Source organism: Cyrtonyx montezumae, unplaced genomic scaffold (assembly GCF_038088225.1).
Source record: "Cyrtonyx montezumae isolate F1298 unplaced genomic scaffold, pur_monq_1.0 scaffold_3, whole genome shotgun sequence".
Taxonomy (NCBI): Eukaryota; Metazoa; Chordata; class Aves; order Galliformes; family Odontophoridae; genus Cyrtonyx; species Cyrtonyx montezumae.
The window spans coordinates 91,596,529-91,617,352 of NW_027072034.1; the positions used below are offsets into that span (position 1 = coordinate 91,596,529).

At 42.0% G+C, this 20,824-nt stretch overlaps 2 protein-coding genes across 2 annotated transcripts in view; one reads left to right on the forward strand and one right to left on the reverse strand.

Annotated features, from left to right (window-relative positions):
* Window positions 1-20,824, forward strand: part of LOC136052309 (zinc finger CCCH-type antiviral protein 1-like) — a 117,820-nt gene that overhangs the window by 23,655 nt on the left and 73,341 nt on the right. The window lies entirely within an intron of this gene.
* Window positions 2,001-20,789, reverse strand: TTC38 (tetratricopeptide repeat domain 38). Its single transcript, XM_065742370.1, has 14 exons — window positions 20,751-20,789; window positions 18,789-18,866; window positions 17,956-18,037; window positions 16,893-17,064; window positions 14,667-14,840; window positions 12,820-12,895; window positions 11,701-11,820; window positions 10,184-10,243; window positions 9,530-9,568; window positions 8,642-8,723; window positions 5,954-6,119; window positions 3,302-3,461; window positions 2,946-3,019; window positions 2,001-2,197 (listed from the first exon to the last, which is right to left on the reverse strand). Exons 1-14 carry the CDS (start codon window positions 20,772-20,774, stop codon window positions 2,104-2,106), a joined length of 1,401 nt encoding a protein of 466 aa, XP_065598442.1. The 5' UTR covers window positions 20,775-20,789; the 3' UTR covers window positions 2,001-2,103.

Consider the following 20,824-nt stretch of genomic DNA (forward strand, 5'->3'; position numbering starts at 1 on the left):
TTTTTCTAGTCTACCCATGTGCACTGGGGTGCCAACTAGCTGGTGTTGGCCAGGAGCGATACCTGCAGTCAGCTCCCTCCTCTCTGCCTAAAGCCTTCTAAGCATTAGAGATGGGGAGTGTCTTGAGAAGCCTGAGAGCAGGAGCAGCTTCCTAAGCCTGCCCCAGGAAGGTGCTGGGGCTGCTAGCACATTCAGACCTCTGCAAAGATGCCACATTGGCAACAACGTTGTGGAAGCATAAACTGGGAACTTGCAGCCCCTTTGCCACAGCTGCTTGGCAGGCTCTCAAGGACTGGGTGGCTGCAGGCTCAGGCCTGCATGAGTGCAGAGCAGTTTTCTGGAAGACCAGAGGCCATGGACCAAACCCATTCCCCACCCGTTTGGAAGCTTCATCCTTAAAGGCAGAGAAGTCACACACTTGTTGTTCAGCTGAGCTCATCATTCAATTTATTGATGTAAAGCAGACAAAATTCTAGATCAGATCAGAAGTACTAAAAATGTCATTCTTAGATTTATGTAGCATCTCATCACTTAAGATACACATTTTGTAAGCAGGCAGCAGATTTCTCAGGCTTTTGCTGCCTGGTAAGATTTCTTACATTCACCGAGTAAAGATTTATTTGCCTTAAAGTCACTGCTTGAAATGCACAGACTAAAAATGAGTTGTACCATGGCTGGGCACATAAACTACTGGCTTACCTGATATATTGGGAACTATGACTCTCCCTGCAAGCCTTTACATGGTTCCACAGATTGTCATCGATTTATAGCCAAAATATCTTTTCCTCCAATGGAGGAAGAAGGCTGGCAGCAAGGCACTCGCCCATTTCAAGCACCTATGTAGGAACTCCAGGGTAAGTGCAGGACCAGCTACACAAGTGCTTCACACCAAAAGGATTACATGTGAGAGGGGGCTGCTGTGGGACACAGAGAAGAGCCTGAGCTGGAAGGAGGTGCAAGGCATGTATGTGTCCAGGAGTGCTTGCAGATGCCAGAGCTTAGGTAGTTAAAAGGGAAGCATTCCTCTTCTGGAACAAGAAGAGGAGGCCTTAGATTTGCTCTGAAATACTACTTCCTTTCCATTAGGGATTTCTGAATTACTGCTGCAAGACAACGTGTTACCACATTACCAGAGGCACCAGTTACTCTCAAAGCTTGACAGCTCATATCATGCCTTATTTCCAGCACCAAAGCCTGTCCCATCATTTGTACCAGGACGAAGCTTGGTGTCAGCTCCTATTAGCTCTCTTTCCAGGAGAGCTCCCTTCCAGTCTCCATCTGCAGTGATTTCAGTGTCTCTATAAAGTGCATGGAAATTAGTTTTAAACTCTACTTCGCTAACATGGTGTGCTGTAGAGGTGGCAGTAAGGCCTGACATCCCCAAAGCTAAGGAAAGCATTCAGGGATAGCACTGTTTTAGCTGAAATTCAGCCTTTCATTTTTTCCTAAGTAATTCAGAAGTGCCAAGCAAGTATCCACATAAAAATAGTCCAAACAAGCAGCATGCTATTGTCCCTGTTGTCCAGTTTCATTCACACAGTGGTTCCAAGAAACTCTGAGGCAACACAATGAATGGAAAAAATCTAACTTGTTGTAAGAGGGAGTTTAAAAACACACACCTGGACAAGGATTCTGAAGGCAGACAGATCGATAATGCCAGGGTAAGTCAAGGCTGAATGGACTCAGAGCTTGACACTTGATTGGCTCTGGCCCCATACATTCCTATTCTCTATGCTGAGAAGGTCCATCAGAATTATCTGAAAAGTTTACTGACTGTTTAACGTATTAACGAAGTAATAAACTGGGCCAATGAATGACTGAAAGCTGGGCACTGCCCTGAAATGAGTATTAGCATGGTCAGAGGGAACTTTAAAGAAAATATACTGGAAAAGCAGTGTCCCAGGAAGATTCAGATAGCCGTGTACTACAAGCAAGTGATCTAATTTCCTTGTGGAATCATCCAAGATTTAAAGTGGCTGCATTTCAAGATCAGATCAGATCTCTTGCTGCTAGGTACTCTCGAACACGGTGTACAGCAAAGCACCCCTCCACTCCCAGCACCCAGCCTTCGATTGTTAAGGCTATGGCTGGCACTGAGGAGACTTATGCCACTGAATGGACAGCTGCTGCCCTCCTTATAAGCCGTTCAGTCATTGGTGAATTTGGTCTCATCACATCACGTTCTCTCAGGAGGCACCTGAAAAAGGAAAATAAGTAGCAGGAAAAATGAGAAAAAAGTCACCGAGTACATCATTTTCCCAGTAAGATTGCCAGCAGTACAAGAGGCAGAAAAAGAACACCTAAAGACCTGCTCTTGAGGTGCAGGTTTCCTCTCCTGAAAATGTTCAGCCCTGGCAGTGAGCTCAGGCAGAAGAGTGTTCTTTCTAGGGCTGACAGTCTGAAAATGAGCACTCAGAGGGCACAAAATAATCACTTGGATAGTTTATCTACCATTTGTGTTTCAAAAAGACTTCAGGAGGCAAACAGGCAAGGCCTCATGTTGTTGTGAGTAGTTGTTCCTTTAAGTGCACAGCAGGCTCAGCCAATAATCAGAACTCCAAGCAGGACAACGAGCAACATCTGACTTCCACTAAACAGAACTCGTGCGATTTGTACTAAAGCAAGCTTGCATATCAGAATCTGTAAAGCCTAAGTACATAACCAACTGGCAAGAAGCCACTGCTTAAGACAGTGCCATTTGAAAATAAACTGCCCTTGAACAAAGACAAATGAATCATCTTCAGTACTGTAAGACCGCACTTTTGGAACTGACAGCTATTGTACTTGATATCTTAGTTAAATGTTACTACATTGAACATGAATGCTTGCGTGTCATTTCAGCATGGTTGTAGTTGTTTGGAGGTACTTGCTACATCCTGATTTTAATAAAAGTTCTATTACCACTCACACACATAAAAAAAAAAAACAGCAGGAAAAATACTCACTTAGCAAGGTTTTGTTTGGCTTGGGATTTGCAATTTAAAGCAGCATGAATCAGTAACTGGCTGAAAACATCTCTCTGAAAAAAAAAAAAGTTCATAAAGGTAGAAATTAGTAGGTAACTTAGAAAGTATTGCAAGTTATGCCTCAGTTACCAAAAGCTCCCAGGGGAAGTTTTCCTGCTGATACGTTTGAATAGCTAACATTGGTGGCACGTGTTTGCAAACAGGATTCAGTCACAAGCGCACTTCAGTTGTTCATTTTCCTAAGAACAAAGTGCTCTTAATAATGAAAGTACCCAAGGGAGGCTACTGAAAGAGGACTGAGTCACATCAAAATGTCTTCTGCCGGCATCCCTTACCTGAGCATTACTGCCTCCTAGCTGGATGAGTTGGTAACGGATCGGGTACAGCAGATCTACAGCTTTGTCACAATTTCCGTTTTCAAACTCCACAAAAGCCTGGCACAATGGCAGCCCCACGCTGGGAGCCAGAGAAAGCTCATGGTCTTCACAAGGTACTCTGTAGAATGAGAAAGTGATTAACTCCCATAAACCAAATGAGAAATACGCACATTTGGTGTTAGTCCAGCACTGCCTGCAGCCTGAATTATTTTTTTGACTCTACAAAGCCTGACATTTCAGGCAGTGTACTTAGACAGTAATTTCTGGTGTGGTTATTTTACTTTCACCTTCTAATTACTCCTCAGTCAACCAGATTTCATTTTGTGCATGTTCGCACATATCACAAGCCCAAGCCTTTGCAACGCGTCACCTTGGCTAGGAAAAGAGCCAGAGAACTCTGTGCTAATTTCTCTTCAGATCTTCATACCAGAACACCTGACTACTAGATCTCCAACTGTGACATCAACCACCGGAGAGCAACAGTGAACTGAAAAGAAAAATCAAGTAATAATTCTTGTCAACGTTAAAGGCAGGACAGTTTGTGCTGAAGTCCTGTGACTGCTTTTTAAACAAATAAAACCATTTAAAAAACAAACCAACAAGTAAAACCCATCCTATGGTACCACTGTTATACTAATGATACAGAAATTGACCCACTCATCCAGAACGTTAACATAATCCCTTCATCTCCCCATCCATTTCCTCAATATCAAGCTCGCTAACACTTCAGGTTACAGCTAAAGACACACAGCTGAATTGCTGCAGAAGGCTGCAACCGGGCAAAAGGGAGCACTGGGTGAAAAGACAAGTAGTGTGTATTCACCAAAGCTTCCCTGAAGTGGCGTGTGCAGTTTATATACTTTATATATACTCATGTTTCAATATAACAATACAAAATAATCACCATCTCCTATTTCAGTCAAATCAGTTGTGCTTAGCTTGATTTGACAGATACTTGTTCTCATAAGTACTCTCAAAAATCACATTTAGATTGGACTGACAGGTATTATAGCTGGGAACAAACAGAGAGGACTTCAGGTTCTCCTACCTCTTTCTCTTCTAAGACAAGGGAAGCAACAGGTGCCGAGAAGGAAGGAAAGCAAGTTGTGCATGGAAGGAGAGGAATCCAGAACAGTGGAATTTTTTAACTGCCAAGCTGCAAAGCAATACCAGCAATTATGGGCCTGAAGCAGGATGAAATGGACTTCCTACAATGCTATAGTCAGAAAGCAGAGGAGGAAAGGTGGTAGTGTAACTCCAGGCACAGAAGCTTGGCAAACAGGTTGTGTCACCTGACTTTGGGTTGTGAGTTTGCTACCCTACGAAAGCCGTATGTCAGCTTTCTGTTCCCTGACGCATTCTCTCCAGATTTCAGGAGCCTTTTATTCACATTCAGCTGGAGTTGTTTGATATTTATATATTCAAAACCATCAGTCACACTTAAGGGAAAGATTCAAAGTAGAGAAGTTTATATATTACGTATGAATCTTTTTTTTCTTCCCCTCTATTTACTGCAGAATCCAGTCAGGTGTCCCAACTTCTAAATCACTAACTTTCATCCTTAAAACTGTACCAGTCAATGCACAGGCTTGCTTTTAGGATCTACCCACTATATTTGCATCATATGTAGATGTAGTGCTTCAAAAAATAAAATAAAATAAAATCACAGTCATTCACAGGTAAACATTACAGAGAACATGAAAAACACAACAATTTACTTAAAAAGCTTCAATAATACACAATTTTTGCAAATAAGTGAATTTGGAAGCAAAGGGGATCTGATCCACATCTATAAATATGTCAGGAGCAGGAGGCAAAGGGACGAGGCTGGACTCTTCTCAGCAGTATGTGGTGATAGGACAAGGGGAAAGGGCCACAAACTGATGCACAGCAAGTTCCACACAAATGTGTATGGGAACTTCTTCACAGTGCAGTGACGGAGCAGTGGCACAGCTGCACAGAGAGGTGGTGGAGTCTCCTTCTCTGGAGATGTCCAAGATCTGCCTGGACACCTACCTGTGCAACCTGGGCTAGGGAGCTGCTTTGGCAGGTGGGTTGGACTCGGTGGTCTCTAGAGGTCCCTCCCAACCCCTACAGTTCTGGGATTCTCTTTAACTATTCTAGCAATGCTTAGAAATCAGTTTCCCACAGAGGTACTTCACAATAAACCAAGCAGTAGCTACGACAGTACCACTACCAACTAATGGTTAGCACCTTTGAGAACAGAGCAGAAAGAGCCAGAACAGACAGCTCACATACACTGCACTATGTCCTTTTTTAACACAGGTTAAATGCTTCATCTGCTGCATGTAACATAACTAAGCATGAACCTACAGCAAGAAAACACAAAGGAAATGCTCAGTTAGTGTCTGTGACAAACATAAGAGACTCTTGATTAAGGAGAACAGAAGCCCCTCTAGACATTAACTCAAAAATAGTAATAGAGATGTCCTAAATGGACATTGGTCTACTGAAGGCAGACCTGTCCCAGCGACACAGTAAAGCAGAAAGTATTGTGTTGGAACACTTCTGCAAGCCACAGAAATCATCACCTAGATGCTCAGAAGACAAGATATCTTTTCAATATAGAACTTTATTCATATCACTTACTTGGCAAGTTCTTGAAGAGTTGTTAAAAGCTCATCAGTAGCTTTGTGGTCTTTGGCTCCAAGTGAGGACATCAAGATGTGTACATCATTGAAAAGAAGAACATGATCTTTGGTGTGCTTCTTTGTACTTTTAAGAACGTTGTCCCACCTATCTCCAAGCTTTACGCCTATGAGTAAAAGATAGCTTTTCGATAAAAATACCATATGCAAAAACATCACTCAGCACTATAAATCAGCACACGTGGCATGGATAGCACTGCTACTCAGCTCAAGAATACAGTCCCTGATGTGACAAAATTAGAGCATAACACTTATTTTCAGCCTGCCTTACCTGGCAAAGGGTTTATTGACTGTCAGTAATTTGTCACCAATTGTGAAGGACAGAAACTGTTTTTATTTTTGTTGTCTCAAAGCTTGCTTCACAAGGCCTTTCTGGCTATAAGACTCTAATTGACAACTGCAAATCATCTCGATGGCTGTCACGGCACCTCAATGTCTCTGTTCATGGTTGTAAAGATAAGCAGAAAAAGGGGCAGGTTGTCTTTTTCGGGGTATGGCTTGGAGAAGCTGATCACTGCAAAGGATGATAATACTTGTACATGGCACTGAAGGTGCTACTCCCTGCTGATTTATCTGTTGGGTCAGATGTGTTACATGAACAGAGAACAAAACTTAGAAACGGGGGTGGGCAAGTGCCAGAACGTGGAGGCAGCTAAACTTGTCGATAAGAAAGCAGGACAGACATCCTGTTGTCCCAACAAGATAGCCAAACAGATGTCTCTCTCTCCAGGAATAATGAGGAGCTCTCCCCCTTCAAGGTTTTAAAATTTACAGCAAAATTGACCCTTAGGTTTAATCCCCTTGATAACCAGAGTTTGGAATGTGATGAATATGCATGTGCTATACCTTTAAATATGTATTCGTTTCTCTCTTTGGTGTGCATGTTTGGTGGAGCGATCCCTCATGCACCCAGCGCTGTAACGGGGGGAATATCTACTTGATATAACTCATTGGTGTGTCAAGTTGCTCGGTTGTTTTCTTAGCACCACTAAACCAAAGACTTTGAAGAAGAGACTTTGAAGAAGGGAAAAAACCTCTTTGGAAGAACCCCCCCTCCCCCCACACACACACACACACATACGGTGCCTGCTTGCTGTGAAACTTCCCGGCTTTCTCCCATCCCCCACAGTGACCAGATGAGTTCCTGAGATCAACGGACTACGGACCTCTCTGGATCTACGGTGGTGATGCTCTCTCTCACCCTCTTGCTTTCTGCCAAGTCTCCTTGCTTTTTCATCTCTTTTCTATCTCTCACCTTCCCTTCCCCATATCCCTAAGCAACTAGTATTGGTAATAAACTGGTTGGGCTAACATTTGACCCGTTGTGTCTTAACCTCGCCATCGGGTATACACATAATCAAAGAACCTCGTCTCCCTCCTTTCTATTGGAGCGTGAGACCAATACTCTAGACGGGATTATGTGAGGTTCTGTCTGCACTAAGCGATCACTCTGACCTGCTCAGAGTGAATGTTCGTAGCAAATCACCTGCAGCAATCAAATTATACAGAGTAACAAGAATTTCATAAACAAACCCAGTGTATCATTAGTGTTTTGGTAGAACATTATGACAAGTCCTCCTTGTTCAGGAACACAAATTCCAGCTTTAAAAAGTTAAGAAATACCATAGAGTTACGAGAATACACAGAAGCCAGAGGCTAATCAATATCAAAACACAAAGTATCTAATTTGAAATGTACTTGAAGAAAGCTCTCCAGCTTTTAGAGGCTATCGCACTTGATTTCTCAGCATCAGATCTCCGGGGATAATATAAGTTGACCTTACAACAAAATAAAATACGGGATTCCTGTTAGTTTGAGCTGAACAGAGCACTGTATGGCACGAGTATGGTAGGGGAAAGCTCTTGGGAAGAATAAAGGTGGTGCGTACGATGTGGATTAACCATGGTAGACAGCCAAGCACCACACAGCAGCTACTCACTACTTCCCCCACAGCTGTGATGGGGAGAAGGTTCAGAAAGACAGAAGTGAGACAACTTGTGGAATCACATAAAGACAGTTCAACGGGTAAAACAAAAGCAAAATAAGGAATTCATTTGTTGCTTTGCATTGGCAGGCAGATGAGACGTTCAGCCATTCCCAGGAAAGCAGGGTTTAATTATGCGTAATAGTTCCTTGCAAAGACAGACACTCTAACTCTGAAAATGCTCCCCGTGCCTCATCCTTTCACCAGCTCCTACTGCTGAGAGACATCTCAGGGTCAGCTGCATCCTGGCTGTGTCTTCTCCCAAATTCTTGGGCACTCCCCAGGCCTGTTTGCTGGCAGAGCAAGGTGAGAAATGGAGAAGGCCCTCCCGCTACCACAAGCACGGTTCAGCAATGGATGAAGTATCTGTGAGTATTTACTTTGCTCCCTCATTCACAATGCAGCACTGCAAGAATTCCAGGAAGAAAACTATCCCAGCCAAAACAACTCAGCTTATTATTATTAGTTTCACACAGAGGCTTTTCTCAAGAGCAGAATTTTAAGATTTCTTCTGTAACACTGACCAAGCTTGCTCTGTAACTATCTTTAAACACTTTCCTGACGCACTAGGGTGGGTTGGAGGGGAAGACAAAAAGAAAAACCATTCCCCTCACTGTTTAAGAGAATTACAGGTGGATATCCTACCTTCTAGATGAAGCCTGTACAGCATTGAAGAGCTGTCTACTATATCGAGCATGCTTCCACTGAACAGGAGCCGGCGAGCAATCTGTAAGCACAAGTACTTATGAGCTGTGCGACTAGGATCTTAGACAATCAAACTTATGTGCACACTACAACATAAAGTTTTTATTCGTCCAAAAGTACCCAGCTCACAATAGCATCACCAATTGCACCGTCCCTCAATACAGCAATTTGTAATGTAACAGCAATTTGTAACAAACACTAATGTACTGCTTCACTTGTGCTGTTTCACCTGACATCAAGTTCAGCTCGGTAAGCAACAGTAAGGTCACCCAGTTTCTTTTTTCCCCAATACAGTGTCATAAATATTATTTCATTTTGCCAGGGTTAGCAGACAGGAATCTGCACAACAACTTTCTTAATGACATTATTTTTACAATCCTTACAGATGTTACATTATCCTAGAAAATATGATTTCATTTACTAAGATTGTGTTGAATTCTGCACAGTACAGAACCAAGGCATATCAACTACAAATAGAAAGACCTGCTTCTGTTAATATCCAACATGCAGAAGTCAATTATTTGTAAGGGTAATTTGACTTTGTACAAAAAATGCTTTACAACCTTTTCAAAGCCCTTTTTTTTTCCTACCCTCCCCCCCCACCCCCCAAAAAAAACAAAACAACAAAAAAAAAAACCTTAACACTACAAATAAGAGAGAGAAAGGTTTTGGGGCATTTCACCTGTTGAGAAATCACTTTCCTAACAACAGATAAAAATACTACATATGCATAGCACACTGGTGGGTTTCAATTTCACACAGATGGAAGAAAGCACACATCATGATCTTAAGCATGCCCTTTGTTAAGTATAAAAGAGCCCTACTCACATGATTGTCATAAATTGTCAAAGCAGCCTCATATTCCCCCTGTAAAAGCAAACAAGGACTGTGTGATTCATACTCTGGTACAGTAAGCAAGAGTGATGAGCATCAACCAAAGACATAAATAAATACAATTAAGAGATGCCACTTCACCCTCTCATGACTTACTTAAAAGAAGAGAGAAGAGAGCCAAAGAAAAAGTAGGATTTAGTAGCTACAATAACCAGAATAATGAGGTCTTGTTTAACGAGAACAAATACTGGTGTGTGTTACATATGAGGAAGAAAGATGAGGTTTCATCCCTCTTTCTAATCCTCGGTTCAGGATTCTTTGCCAAAGCTTGTTTCATAAAATGTACGCACCTCTTAAGTGAGCTATAAAAGCTGTACAGACAGAAGGTGACAAAACAAGCAAGCTGCCAGATCACTGCTGAGAGCTATGCCTCCCATGCTCTTAGTACCAAACACAAAGCAACTGACACCGTGGTATGGCAGCTTTTCATTGATGTGGGGTTAAGGTCACTGTGCTATTTTAGAATAGCACTCTTTTCAATAGCTGAAAAAAAAATCCCTATAAATGCTAGGATTGCCTTTTAACTTTTAGTAGTGGATGACTTATCTTGTCTGGACCATAAATCATCGATATGGAAGCGTCTCATACCTTTTCTATGAAGTATAAAGCCCAATGCCAGTAATTATGGGTACTAAGCATATCACTGCCCTGGAAAAAGGTAAAAGAAGAGCAATATTATGATTCACATAATAACTTTTCATTTCAACATATCTAGGCAGGTTTCTGCCCTCTTCAACAAGTGAGAACTTCAAAAGACAGGACAGACAAGAACTTGAAATCAGCCGGCCTATCATTAGATTTCTCACTGTTACACTTGCTCCTCGCAAACTCAGGGAGACACAGCAAAATCAAAAATTTTCTCAAGTCTTTTTCCAGAGAAGAATTGTGCTTGGATGCCTCAGAAGAATTCACTCATTTGTAGCACTTCTTAAGGAAAAAAAACAACAAACAAACATCTATAACAAGAGTAAGATTTGTCTCATCTAAAATGTAAGGGTCTTGATTAAAGCAATATTGCTAGACTGTGTGGAGAAACACTCAACTTACAAGGGCCATTCATCCCACTCATCTAGATCCCCATTTCACACTGCTTAAGCTCATGTCTTACTACTGACTACAGAATATGTGGGCAGTTCAGGTGAAAAATCAAAATACCAGAAAGAAACATAGAAACATAGGTTTTCTCTCAAATCTGTAGTTATATTTGAGTGGAATTTAGTTGTATTTAAGTGGAAAAAGCATCTTCATTATCATTACTGCTGACAACTGCTTCAATTTCAGGAAGCACGAGGGATCCCAGTCAATGTCACAACTTTACAGTACTATGCTAAGACCTTCAGTAATCTTTATTTCCTCAATATTATTCCACAAATCTAATAATACGATGATTACTATCACATCACCATACCAAACAACATATGAACAAGAATATGGAACTACCTCACTGAATAAAACAAACCCCCTGTTCTGCTGCTGATTTTGCGTTCTGAATGAGATTAAGGGAGAAGTGGGCTCGCAGGCTGTTCAAATCAATAAACAGAAACAGACTATGAGAACCACAGACTATGAGAACCCACTGCAACAGCTCTGGAGAAAAAACACTTGAAACCAAAATGCTCCAGCATGGAGGTCCCCTCTGGTGACTTAATCTGCCCCTTCTGATTTTGTGCTGTTACACATACAAAACAAATGGCAACTGCATTCCTGTGAGAGAAAATAAAAAATAACCTACCACGTAAAGAAAACCTTTACAAAGTCCTCGCCACTCTTACAAGGAAGGAGAAAGATGAATTAAAAGCAACAAGAGGAGCTCAAACACTGTGGCAGTACAGATAGATAATCCCAATCACTAGAAAATTTTCAGTTCATCAGGACAAATGCAAGCAATTTCACGAAGGACTTAGAGAGCTCTGCTTTTTTTGCTTCAAAACTGACATGGATAACAGCACCTCAAGTGAAGTTTCCTACTCATTTCTGAAACTTGCACTGCTTGCAACATGTACATGACAGAAAAGAATTAGATGAGGAAGAATCACAGGACTCAGCTGGAACAAGCAAAGAAGACCTAGAAGGATATTTTTCAGAGATGCTGTGACAAAACTTACCTTCCAGTTGTCTTCTGTTTCCTTCATGAATGCTAACCCCTTCTCCACCTCTGCTTTCATTTCATTTACATGAGCTATAGTATGAACAGACCATGCATCTGTCCGGTTTATATCCAAAGCCTGTAAGTGAAAAAAGGAAAATGTGACGAACCTCTTGAACAGGCAAATAAGCATTTATTACTGTTGACAGAGAAAAAAAGAGAATAATTCTATTTGCTGTGTGTTACGTACAACCCATTGCTGTTCCAACTAGCTATACCTGAAGACTGATTTGGACTGAAAGGAAGTAAAAGCTTATTGGATGATTTCATTTCCTCAAGTCTACTGCACAGAGGTGAACACGTGCAAAATACGTGCAGGATTTAATTAAGCTTATCCACCAACGTTTTATTTCACAGACATACATCAGTACCAGCCGTGAAAGAGTTGCATACGCAGGCATAACACAGTCTGCTTAGAAACGACAGTTCATCGGTAGTAATTGTTTTGGGTTTTTTTCTTCTTTAAGACCACAGAATACTGAGCAAATAACTCTTTCCTGCTCTGATTCCCATTATGTCTTAGCCATTTTGTAAGGTTAGTCATTAGCAGTTACATGTTTCTTCTCTGTTGCCACTTTCAGCAATCTGATGCAACAGAACCTTTGCCAAGACACCCAATAGAGACTAATTGCACTTGAGACTCCTGGAGGACAGGGATAACCCTGAAGACTGCAGAAAATCAAATGTAACTACTGTCTTTATAAAAAAGGGTATACGGAGACTCATTTTGGTCTCCAGAAACATCATGCACTTAACTGATCACTACTCCACGAGTATGTATCTGGGAAAAAAAAAAAAGAAAAAGAAAAGAAAAAAAAAGAGAACTCAAACAGAATGAACTGTCATGAACAGATCACAATAAACCAATCTGACATTCTTTAGCAGAATTTAACAGCCAGTTACACGTGGGAGATGTAGAAAAAGGCAAAGATGAAGGAATCCTTCTAAGGGGTAGTTATTAACAGCCCATTATGAAAACGAGCATTTCCTTGTAAAGGTTTATCTCTCACTCAGAGATAGGGAGAACGTGATCAAGAATTCTAAAAATGTCTTATCAACAGTAACAGACAGCTTTTACCTCACGGGCAAGCTTCTCAGCACGATCAAAATAGTTTGTTTCCATGAGTCCAAAAGAGTAATAGCCCTTCACGTAACTAAGCAAAATGGAAAAGAACAACACTTTACCCATTTAGAAGTAGATTTAAGCAAGGATTGAAAAACATACCAGAAAGCTTTTAACTCAAAACAGTCCTTACAAAGTGCTTCAAAATCCTCTGCAACAGAAAGAGGTCACAGCCTACTTATTACTAATGTGTGCATTCAACAAAAGACCAACTCTTTCTCATGCCCAACAGCTATACTAAAATTCTAAAAACATGGAATCTAATGATTTTGTTGGCCAAAGCATCACGTGGAACTGGGAACAGTTTTTTCAGTCCTGAATTGTAGATAACAGAGACTCAATGCCTCCATTCCAACTAATTAAGACTCAATGCCTCCATTCCCATAATTCACCTGAACCATTTTTCAAATTCAATTCATTGTAACAGCTTGAATTTTACCAAGAAGTGAAAAAGAAAGCACCCACGAGTGACTTCAGATTTACAGTCAGAATGTGCTGAGTGGGAGTGTATCTGGTTTCTAGAAGGTGACGAATCTGGCTCCTTGAGCCCACCAGGTTATAGGTGAAAAACATCCACTGTCAGGCTGCTGCTGGTGGCAAACCATGCTGCTGTTGTAGGACTCAAAGGATTCAAGCTAGCAGAATACAGAACAACGAGCTAGTCTTCACAGGAAATGAAAGGCCTGGAGATATCAGCACTAAAATCAGTGACAAGATTGATATCACCAGTATTTTAAGAGCTGCTGACATCTACCCTTTTGGATAAGCTGGAATTAAGTGCTGCACAAATCAGCTGTATAAAAATGAAAACTTCGACAGACAGAAGAAAGAAAGTGCTGCCACCACAGTTATCTGAATATCTCAAAGGCAACACACAGGACTGTAGCCAAATGCACTTTCTCCATTGCCCACTACAGGCAAGCACTTTCCTGCGGTGCAGCTTTTTCAAACCAGTTGAAGTCACTGTAAAAGCACAAGGCACCATCATTAAGCAGTGAAGGCCCAATATACAAGGAAACTGGGCTGTTACATGCTCCTGTGCACATACCCAAGGCAGTCATTTTAAGAAATAATTAACTGACATTGTATTTGCAGAAGTATAGACTGCAAAACACCACAGGAACAAAGATTTGTGGGTTGTGGCTTTTTTTTTTTTTTTTTTTTGATGTACATATATTCTTTTCTTTTCTTTTCTGCTGAAGTATCAATTCACATGCAACTCTACGTGCCTGCCAGTCTGAGAACACACAACACTTGCCGGATTTTTACATGTCAGGGAATGCTGGTAAATGGGTGTTTCCTGTTGCTCTACAATTAAGTGGACAACAATCTGCACCTTTGTAACACAGTGCCTAAAAAAATTTACACAAATGCAGTCAAAACTGCTCAGACTTCTTTCCCCAACAAATGACATTAGCATACATAAGAACAAAGGATTTCACATTTTCCTCAGTTGAGATAACACTGATGGGAAAATGACACTGCCTTCTGTGCCACGAGGTTGTGGGATGCCATAGTTTGACTACTATGATAATACTCAGTCTCCATTGCCTGCACTGTCTGCAGAAGAGAAAAGCACATTGTCCTGGACATTGAGGTACAATGCATTTGTCTGCAGAAACATTCACAGCATAGTCAGAAAATTATGCTTGCCTACGGATGGTCTATTTAGCTCTCTCTAAATATCAAGAGCTAAACATCAGTGCATACACTAAGTGACTATTTAGATATGTTTGAACTCAAAACCAGAAAGTACTCATACATCAGATAAAGAGCAATCTTGAAAACGAACCATGACCTACCTGCTTAGAGGAACTTCAGGTGTCCAGAAAGGAAAAACCCCAGCAACAGAATCTCGCATTTGTATATGATATCCCAGATAGAAATAAGTGTCCTGGGAAAATTTGAGGGCTAGCAAGTCAGTCGGATGGCTGTGCAGAATTTGTTCCCATAGATCACAAGCTTTTGGAAGCTGTCTATAAACAAACATTTTGATAGTTGAAAGAAGACATGCATATCTGCCTATATTGTTAGTTATAAACCTCATGCTATTCTGAAAAGGAGAAGATTCAACATCAAATGCCTTTTATTTTTCTGGAAGAAATTTTAGGGTTTTTTTTGTTTTTGTTTTTTACAAAACCATGACATTATTTAAACAGGGCACTTTCTGGGAAATTGCATTAGAAAGTATTCTTACAAGAGCTGCAAAAGATAAGGAAAAAGAAACAAACTTCAGTATAATGATTTTTACTATGAGGCTGAGCTTCAGGTTTGTACAGAGATCTGCTGCTTTCTGCCTGGGAGTTGGAAGGCTTTGCAGATGGATCAGGACAGGCTGGATCAAAGGCCTAAGTCCAACTGTATGACATCCAACAAGGCTAAGCACCCACTCCTGCATCTGAGTCACAACTACCCCAAGCAGTATAGTACCCCCAATGGTATATACTTGGGAATGAACGGTTGCAAAGTTACTCAGCAGTAAAAAAGAGCTAGGGGTGCTGGTGGACAGCCACCTGATTGTGAGACAGCAGTGTGCCCAGGCAGCCAGCAGTGCCAATGGCATCCTGGCCTGCACCAGAACTAATGTGGTCAGTGGGATAAGGGAAAGTATTGGCCTCTGTACTCAGCAACAGTGAGACTGCACCTTGACCACTGTATTCAGTTGTGGGCCTCTCAATACAAAAACGATGTTGAGTTGCTAGAACACATTCACAGAAGAGCAGCAAAGCTGAAGTGACTATAAAACAACACATATCAGGAGCAATCAAGGTAACTGGCGTTGTTCAGTCTGGAGAAGAGGAAGATGAGAGGGCTACCTGAAAGGAATTTGCAGTTAGGAGGGTGTCAGTCTTTCTTCTCAAGTGACAGGTGATAAGAGGAAATGGCCTCAAGTTGTGCCAAGGGAAGTTTAGATCGGATATTAGGAAGAATTTACTCACAGAGGGTGGACAAACATTGGAACGGCTTGCCTAGAGAAAAGGTAGAGTCCCAGTCCTTCCATTCCTGGATGTATTTAAGAAATGTGTGGACATTATACTAAAGAACCAGGTATAATTTCAGGACTTACTAGTTCAGGTTGATGATCTTGAAGGTGTTTTACAATCTGTAATTTGGTAATTCATATAGAGTGACACATATAGAGACATCTTTGCTCCAGTGGGAATTTAACTCACGCTAGCAGGGCTTCAGTAGCTTCCTCTTTACCTCTGCTATGAAATACGTGAGGTAAAGCCATGTTCACTTGTTTGACAAATAATAAAAACGAATGATTACCCTCCTAGTGTGCACAGAAATTCATTGCACTGAATGGAGCAATAAAGCTTTACAGAACTTCTGATACTAGCATCTTCCACTCTACTTTCTGACATAGGGAGCACTGGCACAGGCTGCCCAGAGAGGCTGTGGAATCTCCTTCTACGGAGATATTCAAGACTCACATGGACGCCTACCTGTGCAACCTGCTGTAGGAAACCTGCTTTAGTGGTGAGGGTGGACTCAAGAATCTTCTCTGGTCCTTTCCAACACCTGCAATTCTGTGATTCTGCGAAAAGTACGTTTCAAGATTTGCTTCTGTGGGTCCAGGACTGTATAACATTATACCACACCTTGGAGTAGTCATTTAAAAAAGCATCCCATTTCTAAACCCTCTTCTCCACTGATGTAATTAAGACAGAATTAAAATATGAAACTCTTAAAGATAAGACACAGAAGCCACACAGCACTTGCCCTCCTAGGGTACTGATGGTGATACGGTGATTTTGGGAGACACATTTGAGAACAAAAACAAACACCTCATCCCGATTCTTTGCTATATGACTAGCTAGACTATTACAAGACGCATCTACCAGGCATCACCTCAGCGTCCAATAGCTTAAGCTCTTCACAGTACTTTTCATGGGAATAAAGTAAACAACAGAAGAGCAAATGCGACAGACACAGCTTAAGCTAGGCAGCAGCACACAGCAACAGCAGAGTCCTGAATGACAAAACGAGCTACTGCCCCCTTCCCCACAGGGCCAGCCACTTACCCACTGGCAAATGCGTCCAATGCCAATACGTGAAGTTTCTCCCGCTCAGTCAGAGGCTGAGATCTTGACAGTGACATCATTGTTTTCATCGCACTGGCCAGATCTTTGTTGAGCCGCACAGAGCTTCCAGTACCAATAAGCTCCAACCCATTAGCAATGACATGTCCCATTACTACGGAAATCAGCAAATTACCACGTGAGCTGTACAGAAACGCAGGTAACGCATCTCTACACAAATGTAAAGAGGTTTGGGTTGGTTCAGTTGAAAATGGGCCTGATTTGTAGCCACAGAAGACTGAAAAGTTTCATAAGCTTCAAGTTTTTACTGCCCTTCGTGGAAGCATTTGAAGACTTGAGATGAAAAACACAGAGACATCATCTCAGCCTGCTCTCCCCTCTAAAGAAGCTCGACAGAATTCTAGACAACCAGTTTCCACTTGACAAAAGAAGTACAGTGAATACAAAGAAACAAGATGGAAGGGCTGCTCCAAAAGTAACTCCTATTTTATTATTCCAGTCCACAATGACAGGCAAATGTTGGTATAGCAGCAGAAGATGAACTTTCCTGCCAACATTCTGCAACATTTTGTTGCTGTATGACAGATAGCAGCAGAGAGGCAATCTGGTAAAGTGGTGACTGACATGGAGGTGTGTATGAAGCAAAGATGTGTCACGCAATTTCTCCATGCGGAAACAATGACAGCTTATTGACATTACTGACACTTGCTGAACGTGCATGGAGACCAAACAGCGTCAGCACAGTGAGGTGGCAGATGATGTTTTTCAGCAGAGGTAACAGCAGGCCGCCACCACCACTGGTGTAAATTTTTATGAGCATGACACGCAGGCTCTTGGTCAACTCTGGAGAAAATCAGTAGCTAATGGTGGTGACAACGCTGAAAAATTTTGTGCTTTGTAGCCAAGAATCAGTCATGTCAAATGGTGTTACTGTGCTCTTTGTATCCAGTGCAGTTTCCAGGGAAATAAACAGGAGGCATTACTTTTGGAGAGATTTACATATTGTCCAGTACTTCCCATAGCAACAGTTACAGGTTATACTTACTAAAATTTGGATCTGCCGTCTTTAACTTGGAAAGACACCCTTCAATTCCTCCTAGATTCTCATCGTTGCGCCATGTTGCATACTGCAAAAGAGGAGATAGTGCCAATGACACTGGGCATCTTCTCATCCTCCCACAGAACGACAGAACAGTTTGGGCTTTAGAGGACCTCCAAGATCATCTAGTTCCAAATCCCCTGCCACTGGCAGGGTTGCCAACCAGTAAAACAGGCACTAGATCACGCAGCCCAGGGACCCAGGAAGGTAAAAGGAAGCAAGACAAAAGAGAAACTTTACATTTACACTGAATTTGCTAAGGAAGAAAACAGAAAACGTTTTCTTGAAGCTACTCTGACCACCAGCAGAACTAGGAATCTTCACTTTCTATGCAGTGTATGTCTTCGATGGTCCTCCAGTGTGAACTGCAGTAAGTAAACCAGCTGAAGTTTTTCCCACAGCTGCAACATTTAGCAGAGCTCACTGCCAACAAGGTTTTCTGCTGACAGCCAGGGGCTGAACTCAGCCTGATTCTCAGGCTCTGTTTCCTTTGCCTGTTTGAAGAAACTATGTAAGAACATAACACCTCCGAGACCACGACTTCCCTGTTAGATGCGACTTTGCAAACTACAGGAAAGAACCACGGGCAGACATGCAAGGACACACAAGTACACACTAGCACAGTGATTGTCAAGTGTTCTTTCCTCAAGAAATAAAACTAAACACATCTTTTTCTCATCTTCCAGACAGCAAGAAATTCAAAAATCAGCTAGAGCAAAGACTATTTTGTGCACAAGCCCGTTCAAAACACATACTCTTATTTTCCTTTTGTGTCATACCTGGGTCAGCGCAGCATCGAACAGTTTACAGGCTTCATTGCTAGCAGTGGATAGGCCAAGTCCAGCATCCTGCCAGGCCTGCATAATAAACAAAAAAAGAACCTATTTATTCCACACACTGCTTTTACAGACAGAACCAACAAAAGCAATGATTTTCTGATGCTTTTCAATCATGTTTTGTTATTGTGTTGCTGTACTGTACAGACAACTTGAGCAGCCACAGAAACATTTCCTGCAGATGTACTTACATATGACATTATGACAATTAACTCAATTTGTTGTGTTTAGCAGTGGGGAGAAAGAACCAACACATCAAAAATTGTGAAACTTAACAGGGTACAGTCCTCATAGAGCAAAAACAATTCTTAACTCATGGTTCCCTCTCAACTAGTTCCTCTACTGCAGGCAGACCACCATGATGCGGTGAATTAAGGCACTGGTTTTCTACACGACAGCAATGCTATGTTCTCCCACACAGAATGGCAACGCTACCACAAGTTTGTCATCTCACAATCTCCAATGAACTCTTTTTTTTTTTTTCTTGGCTCAAAGCTTGCTTTGTGAGGCCTGTGTGGCAACAAGGTTTAACTGACAACTGCAAATTGTCTACGGAGCAAGTAGCAGGTGTTACCATGCTGTAATACTTCTGTACACAGCTGTAAAGATAAGCAGAATTTGCAGGGCAGGCTTGAAGGAGCTGACCATTACAAAAGGCAATAATGCTTGTGCATGGCAACAAAGGCATCATTCCCTGCTGGCTTATCTGGAGGGTCAGGGGTGTCATGCTAAGAGAGAGAAAAGAAGGAAAAAAAAAAAAAAAAAAAAAGAAACCGAGAAGCAGGGGAAACAAGGCCCTCAGTAAATTAAGTACTTTGGGAAGGAATTTCCTGAGGAAGAAATCTCTTAGGAATGAAACCCCTAGGGCCCTCTTGCTGCAAAGCTTCCTGGCTTTATTCCATCTCCTGTGGTGACTGGACAAGTTTCTGGATCAACAAGCAACACCGGGTGCATGGTGGCAACCATCTCTCTTGCTTTTTACAAAGACTCCTTGATTTCATTTCCCGTCTCTTTTCTACCACCCATCTTCCCTTCCCCAACTCCCTAAGCAACAAGGGATTTGTAACTGGTCTGGCAAGCGTTTGACCCGTTGTATCTTAATCTCGCTGCTGGGTATATCCTAATCAAAGAATCGCTTCTCCCTCCAATACTTGGAGTGAGACACAATCTCAGGTGCTTCCCTTCCCAACTTATTCATATATCTTGTGCCTTCATTGTCAAAGCTCTTAAGTAGACTGGTAGCCATTTTGGAAACAATATTCTAAAGCTTTCTCACCAGAATTTGATTAAAGGTTCACATTCCAGCCATTCAAGTACAGGAACATTCACATTACAAGTCTGAAAGTCTAGCCCACAATATAAAATCGCAAACTGTCTTCACAACTCCCAAGCATGAGTTCAGAAACAGCGTAAAGAAAATAATCGAGGGACTAGTCAAGTCAGGGCTGCAACTTACACGTTACTTTGCAAGGAGCCTTGAAAATAGACCACAAACCTCCTTCCCCACCAGGTTTAAAGAGCAATTTCCATCTGAAGCAGTTAGCTATGCTGCTGGCAGTTTTGCACATCAGCTTTAGGTACATTTCCAGTGGAAAATGTGTCCCTATCCAGAAGGGGGCCTTTTTATTCCAAGTGTCAAAGGGATTAAGCCATTTGCGTGTAAGCATCAAAAAGGCAACAGAACTAGGCAAAAAGAACTGCCATCATCCTTAAGGACGCCGCTCCCAGCCAATCTTCTTGAGGCCGCAGCTGCCCCCCCCAAGGGCTCCTTCCCCGGCCCCATACCCCACTAGAGACCGAAGCCGAAGCCGAGGCCTACTCGCCACCCCAGTAGCAGCGGGACCTGCTCTGTATCCAGGCGGCTCTGCTCCCTGGATACACCGCTCTCTCCAACCCCGCTCGTACCTTGCAGTCCCTCCACGACGCCATAGCCGTCCCACAACCACCACACAGCCTCGATCCGAGCTGCTCCGCACCCC

Coding starts and splice junctions, on each gene's coding strand:
- TTC38 (XM_065742370.1), bottom strand. CDS start 20,774: ATGGCGTCGTGGAGGGACTGCAAG. Junction 18,038..18,788: donor TCGATGCTGCGCTGACCCAG/GTATGACACAAA, acceptor CCTCTTTTGCAG/TATGCAACATGGCGCAACGA. Junction 3,020..3,301: donor TAGGAGGCAGTAATGCTCAG/GTAAGGGATGCC, acceptor TTTTTTTTTCAG/AGAGATGTTTTCAGCCAGTT.